This window comes from Danio aesculapii, chromosome 9 (assembly GCF_903798145.1).
Source record: "Danio aesculapii chromosome 9, fDanAes4.1, whole genome shotgun sequence".
Lineage (NCBI taxonomy): Eukaryota > Metazoa > Chordata > Actinopteri > Cypriniformes > Danionidae > Danio > Danio aesculapii.
In genome coordinates this window covers 37,507,906-37,523,855 of record NC_079443.1, presented here as the reverse complement: position 1 = coordinate 37,523,855, position 15,950 = coordinate 37,507,906, and the positions used below count along the sequence as shown (strand labels likewise).

The 15,950-nt window shown below is 31.3% G+C and overlaps 1 protein-coding gene across 1 annotated transcript in view; it reads right to left on the bottom strand.

Annotated features, from left to right (window-relative positions):
- lrp1bb (low density lipoprotein receptor-related protein 1Bb) overlaps positions 1–15,950 on the bottom strand; it is a 625,723-nt gene that overhangs the window by 223,968 nt on the left and 385,805 nt on the right. The window contains exons 24-25 of the mRNA XM_056465638.1: positions 12,283–12,480; positions 6,236–6,440 (exon numbers count right to left, since the gene is read on the bottom strand). Coding sequence (XP_056321613.1) covers positions 6,236–6,440; positions 12,283–12,480 — 403 coding nt within the window. The remainder of the gene's footprint in view (positions 1–6,235; positions 6,441–12,282; positions 12,481–15,950) is intronic.

The window sequence follows — 15,950 nt, the reverse complement described above, 5'->3', positions numbered from 1 at the left end:
CTGTCTAATCTGTCTGACGACTAGTCTAGTTTTGGGTTATTCTTAGATGTCTATCAGATTTTCACTGATAGCCTAAGTTTAGCCTTGTTTTAGACAGGCTGTCTACGTTTAGATGTCTATTAGACGTCCATTAAACACAAAATTGTTTGCTGGGTAGGACGCACACACACACATTTATACACAACATTTTTACATATTATGGCCAATTGTAGCTTATACAATCAACCTATGTCTATGGGAAACAAGCGCACTCAGATGAGCATACAAGACGAAAATGCTAGTTCCACACAGAAAGGTTGGGATTTGAACCAGTGACCTCCATGCTTTAAGGTTACAGCGGTAATGCTAAGTAATGTAACTCGAACCCTACATTCTAATTAAATAACTTATTTTAATTTTAAATTGAGATTTTAAAAAAAATAAACCCGTATGACTATAGCGCCCTAACGTTTCCTATATGAGTGTATATTTTATTCTAATATTGTCATTTTATTAAAATTACAAACACAAAAGAGTTCTGAGTATTTCTAGAATGGTCATAATGGTCAAACTGAGTGCATGAATTCATCGTCTGTCACTTATTCTTTGGATCTTGAATCCATCTGCCTTAGCTGCCTAGAAACTTTCCACTCACAAAAAAACATAACTTTTGGTTGCAGAAATTTCTGATAGAAAACTTCAGACCTTCCTTTTCAGAGTCTTTCAAAGCAACAATTTTACAGAAAAAAAAACCTTGCTCTCCTCCTTGCTGGATAAAGTGAGGTATGCACCTTTGCAGGCAGTCTAGTAAAAATTAAAGGATATATTACCAAAAATATAATATTTTTAGGGTAATGAGTATATAATACATGACAACAAACATTCAATAACCTCAATAGAAGCTACAAACGTAAATATGACTTGACAATATGACATCTTATGTGAACGGTCAGTATGACCACTATGGCTATTCTAGAAGTAATAGAATTCTGCTAGTTCCTGTGTTAACGTGTTCAAATGTTTCTCTTGTGACCACTTGCTTTCAGATTTCATTGCTTCCAGGTGCTCAGTGTGATGCACTATTGAATGAACAAACCTTTGTTATACGGCTTACAAGCAAACAAGAAAGCAATAAAAAAAAAAAAAAAAAAAACGATGTTATCTACTGCAGTATTGTTTTATTTGACATGTTATTTACAATAAGTGAATTTAGATGCTATTTATACTTACTGGACACAGTGTTACATATCTGCAACTCAGTATAAAGTATACATTATAAAATAGGATGTGAAACTACCACACTAGATATAAATAAGAATATTTAAAGTGCTGAATGGATGCTGCTTTACTGGGACAATCAATCCTTACCTACATCTACCCTTCACCCTAACCATGTTATGAAATATAATTGTATATGCAGTTTTTGCATATTCTATCCATTTTATTTAAAATAAAGGCATTTTTGATCGGTTATGTAATGATGGAAAAAGAGAAGAAAGGATGCAGCATGGAGGTAATTTTGTTTGTCATTTTGGCTGTTCAAACCAGGCACCTGTCAGTGGAGTCAGTGCAAAAAGCCTCTGCCGGCATAGAGTGTAAATAGACACATTCTTTTATTAAATAATGTGTCACTGTAATTTTTAATTATAATAAAAAACTTCCACATCTCAGTTAATGTTTTTACTGACGCAATGGGTGGGGCAGCTTATCACTTACATGAGATGGATTACAAATGAAAAGGATCCAGTCAATTCCTACTGAACAAAATCCTATCCTTTTTTAAATTTGTATTTGATTTCAAATGAAATTAAATTTTAAAAAATCAATTAAATTAAATTAAATATTTTTGAATTTATTTACTGAGGCTATTTAACTTTTGCAATGTCCGTTTCAGGCTGTCAAATAAAATATTTTATATATATTTTGTGAGGCTATTTCACTATCGCAACTTTCATTTCAGGCTGTCATTTCCACTGTTTATTAATGCAGACACTAAACTATTGAGCCACATACCTTTAAATCTGATTTAAAACATGACAGGTGAATCACAGGGAACGACTCCATTTAACATTAAATGCTAAGACAGAAGCGAATGCATTTCCAGTTTTTACACTAGAGTAGCAATACGAAATCTGACAGCTACATTTAGGGTCAAAAATAGTAGGTCATATCTTATTTTTAAATGAGCACAATGTTAATAAAATAAAATAAAATAAAATAAAATAAAATAAAATAAAATAAAATAAAATAAAATAAAATAAAATAAAATAAAATAAAATAAAATAAAATAAAATTAAATTAAATTAAATTAAATTAAACAAAATAAATCATGCATCTTCAAACAAATATTATTTAGTAACAAGTTTATATATATAACATATACATTTATTTTTCGTTATTTCACTCAATTTATTCCCAGATATTTAATATTTATTATTTATTTATTTATTTTCTATAATTATTATTATTATTAATTGTATAATTTTTTTTTTTTTTAGTTGGCCCTAACTTGACTCCAGCTTTGAAAACATTATAATATTGGGTGGATATTTAATCATTAGTCTGGTCCAAATTAGCCATTCTGAATGTGGAACAGATTTGAAAGCATTCATTTAATTAACATATTTAATTTGAATATAGTTGTGTACACTTAATATACTGTTTTCATAACTAAGCGCAAGCAAGAATATGAGATAAACAGAGATATTAAATGTGTGTGCGTTTTTTTTTTTTTAAAGGAAGTCAATATCAAACATGAGGGTAAACTTTAACTAGTTTAACAGTTCTCTGGGGTGGCACGAAAACAAAGGGCACATTCTGAGGGTATTATCGAGATTATAAAATGCTAAATTCTTGAATCAAGCTCATTTACAAATGAAATATGTGATCATGTTCCTGCATCAATCATCAAAAACAATTAAACTGTCAACCAAATGTTTGAGGAGCATGGAAGGCAAGCACAAAACATACAAAAAAGCTTCAGATGAATTTTGCTTCAAGGATGTTGCCGCCTTCTTTTCAGAAGGCCAATTAATTGGCCAGTGGCACACAGTCATTAAACCAGGCTTTCAATGAATAAAAGAGTTGCTAATTACAAAGACAGCTAATCCCTTCAGAACTACATTTTCAACACACCTCTCCATGACATCGTCTGCACAGGGCATTTTCAGAGTAACTATGTAATGAATTTTCTTCTTTTTTAATATGTGCCACGCTGCTGAGTGTGAAATCACTCCTTGAATATTGTCCTTAATTGTTCTTTTCAGATTTCAGTGAAATAATTTACAGTATGCCATCCAACTGAGCACCAATATGAGCTCTCGTTGGACTGTGGAGATGCCATATTTCTACTCAATGGGTTGCTCACAGCATTTGGACAAAATGTTTCCGCTGTAGGCACACATAAGCCACAGTTAGGGATCCAACAACAAATTGATTAAAATTAGAGGATTTAGAAAAAAGACTTAAAATAATGATGATTTATGTTGTTATTATTTGAGCCTTTGTGCAATGGTACACAAAAATGGGCCACCAAAAGAAGCACAGTGTAATAAATAATGGATTTGATATGGAAGAGGCCAAAGGGAGTTAATAATAATAATTAATAATAATAAAAATAAATAAACAAAATAGATATTATTTTTAAAATATTTGTAACATTGTTATTTATAGTATTATTTATAATACAATACAATTTAATTATATGTGTTTATTTTTAAGTCCACAAAAAGCAAGCAAAATAAATGAAAATAAAATAATAAAAAATAAATAAATAAATAAATATATTTTTTAAATATTTGTAACATATATAATATTATATCATGAATAGTATTATTTGTAATATATTAATACTTAATTACACGTATTTATTTTTTAAATCCACAAAAAGCAAGCAAAATAAATTAAATTAAAATTAAATAAATAATAAAAATAAAAATAAAATAGATATTAATTTTATTTAACTAATTGTATTTATTTTTAAATCCACAAAAAATAAGCAAAATTTAATTAAATTAAATTAATATATATTACTTTTTAAATATTTGAAACAGATATATTATATTATTTATAGTATTATTTATAATATAATAATATTTAATTATATAGATATTTATTTTTAAATCCTCAAAATGCAAGGAAAATAAAATTAAAATAACATAAAATTAAATTAAATTAAATTAAATTGATAAATAAAAGAGATATTATTTTTTAAATATTTGTAACAGATATATTTTATTATTTATAGTATTATTTATAAAATAATAATATTTAATTATATATATTTATTTTTAAATCTGCAAAATAAGAAAAATTAAATTTTATACAATTAATATAAATACAAAAAAATAATAATTCGATTGTGAAATTCTCTCTGTTACCTACACATCAGAGCAAACTAATTTTTCCCTTTATTTTACATTGTCATTGAGCATTACGCATGCTGCTCTGGGATCACTGTGTGACTTTTCCAAAGCCTATGCTGTCAGATTTTGAGATGTTATTCTCCCTGCAAGGCTCGATATGAAATGTAGAGCTGAGCGAAAGAAGAACACAGCTGAGAGTAAGAAGACAAAAAAAGAAACAGAACGCAGTAAACAAACAGAAAGATGCACTGCGTTATTCTAGAAGTATCATTAGTAATAGATGACAAACAAGTCCCCTGAAATATGATTGCTCTGTTATGTACCCAAGATAGTCTCTATGAAGACAAATTACAACAAAAATAAAGAAAATATTGTTTGTTTGTTTGTTTTTCCCCCCAAATGTTAGCTATTGCTGCTGTTAATGTTGCTGAATGTAACTTTTAGGGCTCTATGATTTCTATGATATGGACAATGAGGATAGACATGTAAATCTGGTCATAAAAACGAAACTTAGAGATGCGTTTGCAATTTGAGGACATAAACATTATTTCCAGAGCAAATTTGGCAGTACTTTGCTAGTATTGTACCGTTTACTCTGAGAAAAGCTACCATGGTATTAGACCTAATGACAACCTGTAAAAATAAAAGTCTTACTTCATTTTGTAGGGTTTCTAAAATTGTAATTGTTCAATTCTTCATAATTTGATGTTAAATTGAATACAAGTTTCATGTTTTTAATTAAGTGGACATGATTTTTGATTATATCAATGAATTATTAATATTAAAGATCCCTTAAAGTGCTCTGAAATGAGCTAATTATTCAGTGTTTGATGTAATCTCAATTGAAACTGGAAGACATGATGGGACATACAGTGTATCCGGAAAGTATTTATAGCGCTTCACTTTTTGCATATTTTTTTTATGTTACAGCCTTACTCCAAAATGATTTAAATTGATTTATTTCCCCAAAATTCCTCACACATTACCCCATAATGACAATGGGGTGAATGCAGCAATGTACAGAGGCATCCTGAATGAAAATCTGCTTCAGAGTGCTCTTGGCAACGGTTCATCTTCCAGCAGGACAATGACCCAAAGCACATTTCCAAAATATCAATGGAATGGCTTCACAACAACTCGGTGAATGTCCTTGATGGCCCAGCCAGAGTCCAGACCTAAATCCTATTGAACATCTCTGGAGAGATCTGAAAATGGCTGTACACTGTTTGCTTCCCATCCAACCTGATGCTTGAGAGGTACTGCAAAGAGGAATGGGCAAAAATTCCCAAAGACAGGTGTGCCAAGCTTGTGGCATCATATTCAAAATGACTTGAGGCTGTAATTGCTGCCAAAGGTGCATCAACAAAGAATTGAGCAATGGCTGTGAATACTTATGTACATGTGGTTTTTAAGCTTTTTTTATTTTTAATAAATTTGCAACAATTTCAAAAAATCTTGTTTTCACATTGTCATTATGGGGTATTGTGTGTAGAATCTTGAGGAAATAAATGAAATTAATCCATTTTGGAATAATGCTGTAACAAAAAAATGTGGAAAAAGTGAAGCGCTATGAATACTTCCGGATGCACTGTAGATTGATTCATTTTTGAAACAAGCAACAAAACCTAAAGATATGAATGCTTATATCTTCTAAATGCAGAATTTTGTCATAGTTTATACAGTAGATTGCCTTAAGACTAACATATTGATACTAAACACCTAAAAAAACTTTTATTTTGATCTATCTGAGACTTTAAAGAAAATAAATAAAACTAAAATTAAGGTATGAAACAGATTTCAAAGAGCCCTAGACTGAGTAAAATGAAAAACAGAGTAGGAGGAGAGGAAAGGAAATGAAGCTGTGGTAAATTGTGTATGAGACTAATACGCACCCCTGTCCCGGGTCTACAGCCAGCGCTCGCGGGTGCTCCATGCCACCGGCAATCAAAGTGGTTCTCATTTCCCCATTCAGCTTAGCCACCTCAATTTGATCCAAGTTGCTGTCTATCCAGTAGAGGTTTCCTGCAATCCAATCCACTGCGAGTCCCTCCGGGGTGGCCAAACCATGCTGAATCACGACCTCGACCCCGGTCACACCTACAAAACAAACCACTCGCGCTGGTTCATGGGCTGGTCAGGGTTTCAGATTCAGCACAGCAAAGCATTCTGCTCGTTTTGAACTTTCTTTTGAAGTGTTCAGCTCTTCAAAATGCTGCCGCTCGCTGGAAAGGCCAGTGTGGGCCAGAATACATTTCTATGCTGATTTATGCTGCTCCTGCTCATGTTTTTCACCAGCAAATGAAGCAGCACAAAGAAGCCCAAAGGAGGTTTAATAGCAAAAGGGAATGTTTACTGAAAAACTAAAACCAATTGAACTAAACAAACTAAAATAATTTGAAATGGTTTTGTTTTTAATTGAACTTAAAGCTGGAATAAAATAATAAGGGCACATTGTAAATTGTTGCCTTTTTAAAAACCTGAAATAAACTAAAGCAATAAATTGCATCAAAAATAAAACCTTATTAAAGCTAAGCAGGAATATTTTAAAAGTAATAATAAAAATGACTGCAAATGCAAAGTAAAAATAGTACAATGTAAAGGATATTTCAGACCCCCTAGTTTTTATTTGCAATTTTGTAATCGCTGAATCCAACACAAACTGAACAAAAAGTCAAATTTGTTTGCGATCCTGCAAAATTCTTAATTTAAATGCAAAATGATCACAGAAAATGAAAATAATTTTATAAAACATCCAATTTCAAACCATATAGGCAAATTCTATTTATTTCAGTTTGCAATTAATTGTTTTACATGACTTATAGACGTTGCATACGCAGCGCAAGTGATGTATTTGAGTGTCTCTCGAAAAATGATGTCTCACCTGCACCCTCACAATAACAACAAACTTTAGAATTGCAAAAGTGCGTGCAAACATCTAACAAACAGTGCAATGGAACAGACAGAAAAGCAAGCAGCTTACAATGATGGAGATTAGTTCAAGGATGACGGCCGCTGGACATGACCGAATTGAAATACATTATTTTTACACATACATGCTTTACATGTATGTCGGGTAGACTATTATGATGTCCGTCAAATCGTTAAATGATTTTGATTAACTCTTTCCCTGCTGTAGCCGAAAGAAAAAGCTTCCTGGCCATTGATGAAAGAAAATGCTTCCCTGCCATTGGCAAGTTTCAGGGCAATCCATGTTTTAGGTGTATTACGATAGCCCTAGCGCATGTCCTAAGTGAGGTACATTATGTCAGATGCTCCGGGGAGTGAAATCTGAGAAAGCGAAAGTAAGATCGTGGATAAAAATAGGAGTTATACAACCTTCCTTTGGCTTAATCCCTCCGTTTTAGATCTGTTTTACATCTTGTCTTGACAAGAAACCAAAATAAAGAAGCTTTATTTTTATGATATGTCATTGTGTCAGATTGCACACCTAACATATATATATATATATATATATATATATATATATATATATATATATATATATATATATATATATATATATATATACATATATATATATATATATAATATATATATACATATATACATACATATATACATCTTATTTACCATATTAGGTAGCCTATGTTTTTTATATTTTTAATCGCAAATTGTGAACAAATTTCAACATTCTCGCAAAAAAATCACAAAATAAATTGACATATACACTTCAAACTTGTATAATGTACTTAATTATACTTAAAAAAGTACATGATGTACTTTCCTTACTCCACCACAAGCCTACTGTGAAAGATTTTCAATGTCAAAAGACTTTAAGTATAATTTTTTTGTGTGTTTTGAATTATGAGGACATGCCACAAGTCCTCATAATTCAAAAGACTGAAAACAACTTTAAAAATGCAATACCTATAGGACATACCCATTTCACTAAACAAGTTTGTGTCCTTGTAAAACTACATAAACCTGAACACACAAAGACAGGCAAACAAACCTATTTGGTAGTTTTATTTGACCATATAAAACAATTGTACTGATATGACCATACATATTAGGTTCTTACTGTAATAACTACCCAATAATTGGGTAACAATTGGGAAAACCTCATGTAGTTATCTTTTTAATACCAAGTAATACAGTACTTTCTAATGTACTGTAATTTTGTAGTAATTGAATATACAGTAAAATATACTGTCACCAAAATAGGTTTATTTCTGTGTGAGCTACTCCTTTAAGAAACCCATTATGGAGCAGCATGCACCGACATCCAAAGCAGGTGATCAGCATCCAGAGCAACACATTTGCAGGTCTTTTCAACTCGATGTCTGGAAAATAAAATAACTCCAGAGAAGAAAACACAGGCATTAAAGGCAAGCAAGTTTTCCCCCAGCAGTAAACAGCTATCTATAATCCAGCTGTTTGCAATTACTCTCAGCTGTGGAGGGGCTTTATGAAATGCTAACAAAAGGAGAGAGCAATAGCTGCACTGGGGGCCTGCTCCTCCGAGAGAAAGACTCAGATGTGTGTTTAATGCAGCTTCGAAATAGCCTTCAAAACAATACAAGGCTATTCAGTGGCTCCTTCTGAGATTTCCGGCTTGTTCGAAAAGGCATTGGACGCTCAGCGCATATTTTATTGCGTTACTATTCAGGAAACGTGACCTACGTGCTAGGAATAGATATCTAATAGGAAGGAATATTTAACCTGAATGGGACATTACATTTCCATTGATGAATAGTTTGTTAGGATAGGACAACATTTGGCTAAGATATCTAACTATTTGATCATCTGTAATTGAATAAAGAGTTTTTAAAGGAAATTTACTAAATATCTTCATGGAACATTATCTTTGGCTAATATTATAATGATTTTTGCCATAAAAAATAATAATATTTTTGACCCATATAATGTGTTTTTAGCTGTTGCCAAAATTATACTTGCAACTATGGTCCAGGGTCAAAAATAATAAGCTAATTTAAAACTTAAATCCAAATTATTAATCGTGGAAATAAATGTGCCACATATTAAAATATTGTGATCTCCATCACCCTACTTTATTAACACCACAAACTGGATTGTTTCAGTACACAGACCTTTAAAAAGTGTAGCTTGTAATTATTATGTGGATAATTATGGCAACCTTTCAAGACCATATTCTGCAAAGCAGCTTTCTAAACAATAACACAACAACAACTCAGTTTCTTAAGACTCAGATGTGTGTTTAATACAGCTTCAAAATAGCCCTCAAAACAATACAAGGCTATTCAGCAGATCCTTCTGAGATTTCCGGCTCCATTTGAAGAGACATTAGATGCTCAGCGCATACTGTACTGCATTACTATTCAGTTGACGTGACCTGTGCTACGAACGGATATCTAATGGGAACAAATATCTATCAGGAATGGGAAATAAATTTCCACTGATGATTCTTTGTTAGGATAGGACAATATTTGGCTGAGATATTGATATAGTAATTTAATCATGTATAATCTAAGGGTTCAAAACAATCAAAATATAAATAAAATCCAAAAAATAAACCTCAATATATAAAATTGATAGGAAATTTACAAAATATCTTTATGGAACATTATCTTTGCTTAATATTTAAAAGCTTTTTGGAATAAAAGAACATTTGGTAACACTTTAGGTCACAATTCATGCTATTAGCTACTGGCTTTTTACCTTCCTATTATTAAGGTATTAACTGTTCATTAGTAGTTATAAAATATGATGTTATTCTGCATCCCTAATCCTACCCAAAACCTAAACCCAACTTCTACCATACTAACTATTAATAAACAGTTAATAAACAGTAAGCTAGTGGTGTTAGTTAATAGTTTGTTAATACCATAAATTGTGACCTAAACGTTAGTGTTTCCAAAAATTCAATAAGTTTGAGAGCCATTTAGAAACTTAGGTCATACTGTAATGTCCTACCATACTGTAAAAATGCTGGGTCCCACATGATTCCTTCATGTTGTCCGAACACAAATTGCTTAACTTAATAATGTTTTGCAAATTTAAGTGGATTGAACATAAAACAAATAAGTTGTCCCCCCAAAAATGTAAGAATCGTGTTTTCAATTCATGATTCATTTTAAATAAGTAGTTTAAAAAAGTAGCAAAAGTAATTTAAAAAAAAAAAATTAAGCAAGGCATGTAATTAATAAAAAAATTGAGTTTTGATAAGAAATTGACTAAATACTTCCTTGGAACATTATATTGTATAATTGTATTTATATAAGTGTATTGAACATTGTATAATATTCTAATGACTTTCTAAAATAATATAAAATTTCGTAACATTTTAGTTTAGGTCACAATTAACACAATAGGGTATAAGCCGAAATATGCTAATAGGACTTTTAATTTGCCAGTAACCTGGGTTAAGCACTTCCGGTGAACTATATGCCATTGCAAAAGCGGCGCGTTTAAGGTCTGTTTTCTTTAAAAATCAGCGATCTCCACTGGCTGAGTGATATCTGATATAAAGTGGGTCTCAGATTGTACAAGAAGCACTGCTTTAAATTACATTTTTCCCCGTCATGTCTTTATAGTATGAGCATTTATTTTACCCCAGTATATTCAATGGATCTTCTGTGCTAGCCTGCCGATTCTGACAGGCACACACGAGTAAACTGCTTTTTTTTCTTGTTTTACGCCTGAGCAATTAAATGAATGCCAAAGTTTATTTAACTGATTGTATTTTAATTACATTACAACATTGATGCTGTAAAAAGAATCATATAAAATGGCAAAAACTCACAAATAACCGGTCACCGGAAGTTTATCAGTATGGGAACAACACTTGCTCGGCATATACCTTATTTACTACTGGTTTATTATCTGCCAATTATTAAAATATTCACTGTTCAGCTAATTATTAGTTTATTAAGCTAGTAGTGTTATAGTTAATGGTTTGTAAATATTTTGAATTACGACTTAAATTAAAGTGTTTCCAAAAATTTAATAATTTTAGGAGCCATTGGATGCTCAGGTCATACTGTAATGTCCTACTACACTGAAAAAAATGGGTTCCACACAATTCCTTCACATTGTCCCAACACAAATTGTTTAAGTTAACTTTATTCATTTTAAATAAGTGGCTTGGACAAGCAGCAAGAATTTTTTTTTTTAAATGTATTCAGGGGACGGGACATGTTTGCTAGGAATAGATATGTAACCAGAACAAATATCTATCAGGAACACGATATAAAATTGTCATTGAGAAATGGTTTATTAGGATAGGAGATATCTATAATAAGTATTTGATAATCTGGGGGCTCAAAACTATCAAAATATGATCAAAATCACTTTTAAAGTTGTCCAAATTAAGTAATTAGCAATGCATGGAATTAATCAGAATAGTTTTTGATAGGAAATTTACAAAATATCTTCATGGAACATTATTTTGATTAATATTGTAATGATTTTTGGAATAAAATAAAATTCAATAATTATAAGAGGCATAGGATACTTGACGTGACCTGCATGCTAGGAATAGATATCTAATAGTGACAAATAACTATCTAGAACATGATATTAAATTTCTATTAAGGAATGGATTATTAGGATAGGACAACATTTGGCTGAGCTGTATATAAATATAAATATATATAAATATAAATATATTTATCCGAAGATTCAAAACGATCAAAATATGAAGAAAATCACCTTTAAAGTTGTCTAAATTAAGTTAGCAGTGCATGTAATTATTCCAAAATTGAGTTTTGATCAGAAAATAAACAAAATATCTTTATGAAACATTATATTTGCTTAATATTTGAATGACTTTTGGAATAAAAGAAACTTCCATAATTTTAAGAGGCATAGGATTCTGTACTGCTTTATTACTCAGGGGATGGGACCTGCGTGCTAGGAATAGATATCTACTCCAACTAAAGCTTAGGTTAAACAAAAGGCTGAGCAGGAGCGGGACATTAAATAGTGTGTTCATTACCTCCGGTCTCTGAGAGCTTTCCCCGATAGATCTTATCCTCCACCACATCGGTCCAGTAGAGCAGACTGTGGCTAAAGTGGAAGTCGAGAGCGATGGTGTTGCGCAGGCCGGGCACGAGCAGGCTGTAGTCGTGTTTATGAAGATCGATTCGTCTAATCTCATGCCGGATGGAGAAGATCACAAAAGCCTCAAAGGGATCTTGGAGAAGAAACAGAACGGTTATTAACACCACACACCTGTGCATTATGGGGTTACGGGGGCGATGTCTATGCACAAACACTAATTAGTCTGATGGTCGTCTACTAATTTAGTTTGTAGGCCAACGTTGTGGTTTTGTGCAACGTTTTATACAGACACAGTTCAGTAATTTGCAGGAGTGATAACCGTGTTCAATAACTTGAAAAATGAAGGAAGTGACAGGTGCATTTACAAAAATAATATGCAGTGTGTATTGAAGTGAACTGATTTGTTTAATGAGGAGTTTAAACATATGTTTGTCACTGGGAACTCATCAGTGCTGACAGATCTTCTAAATCAAATAAGCATACGAGAAGCCTCTTTTAAACTTAAAAGATAGTTCACTGAAAACTCAATAAATGCTGTCATCATTTAATCACCCTTCACTTATCACTCACCTGTTTGGGTAAATTAATATATATATATATATATATATATATATATATATATATATATATATATATATATATATATATATATATATATATATATATATATATATATATATATATATATATATATATATAAATATATATTTAATACTATGAAATCCGATGGTTACATTCTTCAAAATATCTTCAACAAAAATAATAAACATTTTTGGAATAGCGTTAAATAGTAGGTAACTGTTAGGGTGGACTATCCCTTTAAATCTAATTATTTATCATGCAAAAATAAATATACCACATATTAAAATACTGTGATCTGCACCAGCCTCTATTATTAACATTACAATCTGGACTATTCAAGTACAAAGACCCTTAAAAGGTGTTGCTTATTCTAAGTGGATAATATGGCAAACCCCTCAAGACCCTGTTCTGCAAATCTGCTTTCTAAACAATATCAATCACTTTTTCATTTATATCATTATTTATTATTGCAGCTGTTGGACAACATAATGTACTTTTGAGGGTGTTTTAGTCGATAATGTAGTTGTTTAGATTGTAACTATGGAGTTTAATTATAAGGATAGTGCCTATTTAGTTTAGTTTAGGTTAAAACTTTATTAATCCCCTAGGGGCAATTCATTCTGACATGGCGGTGCTTCACATATAACAAGAATGACACACTTAACACAATAAACATCAACACTTAACATCTGGTGCAAAAAAAAAATTAAAAAAAATAATAATAATAATCCATCGATTAACTACATTTATTACGTAACCTAATTGCTTCAGGCACAAAAGTAAATTTATAACAATTTGTGAAACATCTTTTCCTTAGACGTCGACCAAGGGGCATCCACTCAAAATGTTTATTTAATGGGTGTGTGTTGTCTCTTTGTATTTTATGTGCCATCCTCAACACCTGCTGTTCATAATAGTATGCAAGACTTTGCAGGGTAACTCCCAAAATCTTTGAACACAAATTAACGATGCCTTGAAGACGATTCTTGCATTTTATAGAAATTCAGAGAACAGAGAAATTCTGGCAAATGTCTCTGGACTGATGACATTTCATGCCGTTCAGCCTCATAATCTTAAGATGTGAGCAAAATCACCTATTTTGTCATCAATTTAGACATTACGCTAGAGAATCATTCAAATACTAGCTCTAACGTCACAGTGAATTAGTAGCGGTTTCTGTTCTGGTGTCAGCTGCAGATGGGAATAAATGGTGGAAGAAAGTAGTTCCTCATACAAAAGACTCTGTGTTTGATTTTCTTTTTTATATGCACAATTATGCCATCGAACTGTTGTATAAATGCAATATCCCACAAGTAGCAATCCGATATGGCTGTATATTGTCACTGGTGGGACACTAAGGCGCTCAGCCTATGGCCTCGTGCCAACACACGTCTCCCACCAGTGTCGTTATACAGCCATATCACACTGCTACTCGTCTAATATTGCTCATTTATCATTTATATAATAATTTCTGAAATTTTACAGTGTGTATGTTGCCAAAGAGATTTAAAGGTAAAGTTATGCTTTGAACATCTACATAGATAGAGATAGAGAGAAAGAAAACAAAAAATCTGAACGTAACAGAACAACATTCTTGCAATAGATACAGCATAAAGCTGTAATAAAATAGTCTGAAGAAAACAGAATAATGTTGTTTAGAATAGAAATGGTGTTTTTGCAGCTGACTAAATTTATAAGATAATATAATAAAGATTTATAAAATATAAATATACAATACATTTGAAGAAAAGTTATAAAACTGAAAAAACAAGTAATAGAATAAAGAAAAAAAAATGAAATAATACATTTGATGAAAAAACTATGCATTAAAAATAGCATTTATAATTAAAAACGCTCATGCATTAAAACATTTATACTGAAGCAACAAGGCTGCACGGTGGCGCAGTGGGTAGCACATTTGCCTCAAAGCAAGAAGGTCGCTGGTTCAAGTCTCGGCTAGGTCAGTTGGGGTTTCTGTGTGGAGTTTGCATGTATAATACAGACTACATACAAATATTCAGAAAAAAAAATAAAATAAAAATAAGTACTAAAACTAAAAAAAGTTAATGTTAATATAATCAAAAGTTTCAGTCCAGTTCTGTATCGACTAGGCAACATCTAAACCACTCCACTACCAATGAAATAAAACATCATTTGCATGGTTGCATGGCCACTGGAGACACCTGCTGAGAGCTATAAATGTGGCCATCTACTACAACAAGGACTTCCTCTCAAAGCTATATATGTCACTAAATCCATAAAACACCACACAGATGCTTGTTGTCATATTCTGACTAATGACCCAAATTCAGATTCCCTGAGACAATTTGCCATTTGGCAGGCGTGCAGCTGTAAAGACATTAGCTTCTCAATGGGACGCTCCTGCCTGCGTGTCCTGCTGTCATTGTATTACTGTTGCTCTTATTGCTGTGTATCATGGACAGATCCACTGCGAATGGACGGGAATGCAGAGAATGAGAATCATTAAGCAGTCCATATGAATACTGCTACATTCTGTGCTATTCAAGTTTTAGTTTTTCACTTTTTTGTACATTTTATGTTTTTATGTATGTATGTATGTATGTATGTGTGTGTGTGTGTGTGTACGTATGTGTGTATGTATGTGTGTATGTATGCGTGTATGTGTGTATGTATGTATGTATTTATTTATTTATTTATTTATTTCTTCATTTATTCATTCTTTTGTTTATTTATTTGTATTTATTCAATCAATCTATCATTCATTTATTCATTCATTCTTTTGGTACATATAAATTGTTCATGCATACTGATTTTTAAAAACTTTTCACAGAGTAAAAATCAATAATAATAATAATAAAAAATTTAAATAATAATAATAATAGTAATAATAATAAGTGTATATTTGTTGTTAATATTTGTTTAAATGTTTCAAGTAAAATAAATAAAAAGTAAATAAATATTTGTTGTACATTTTTGTTTATATATTGCAAGTAAAACAAACAAACAAACAAACAAATAAATATATAAATACAAATACTA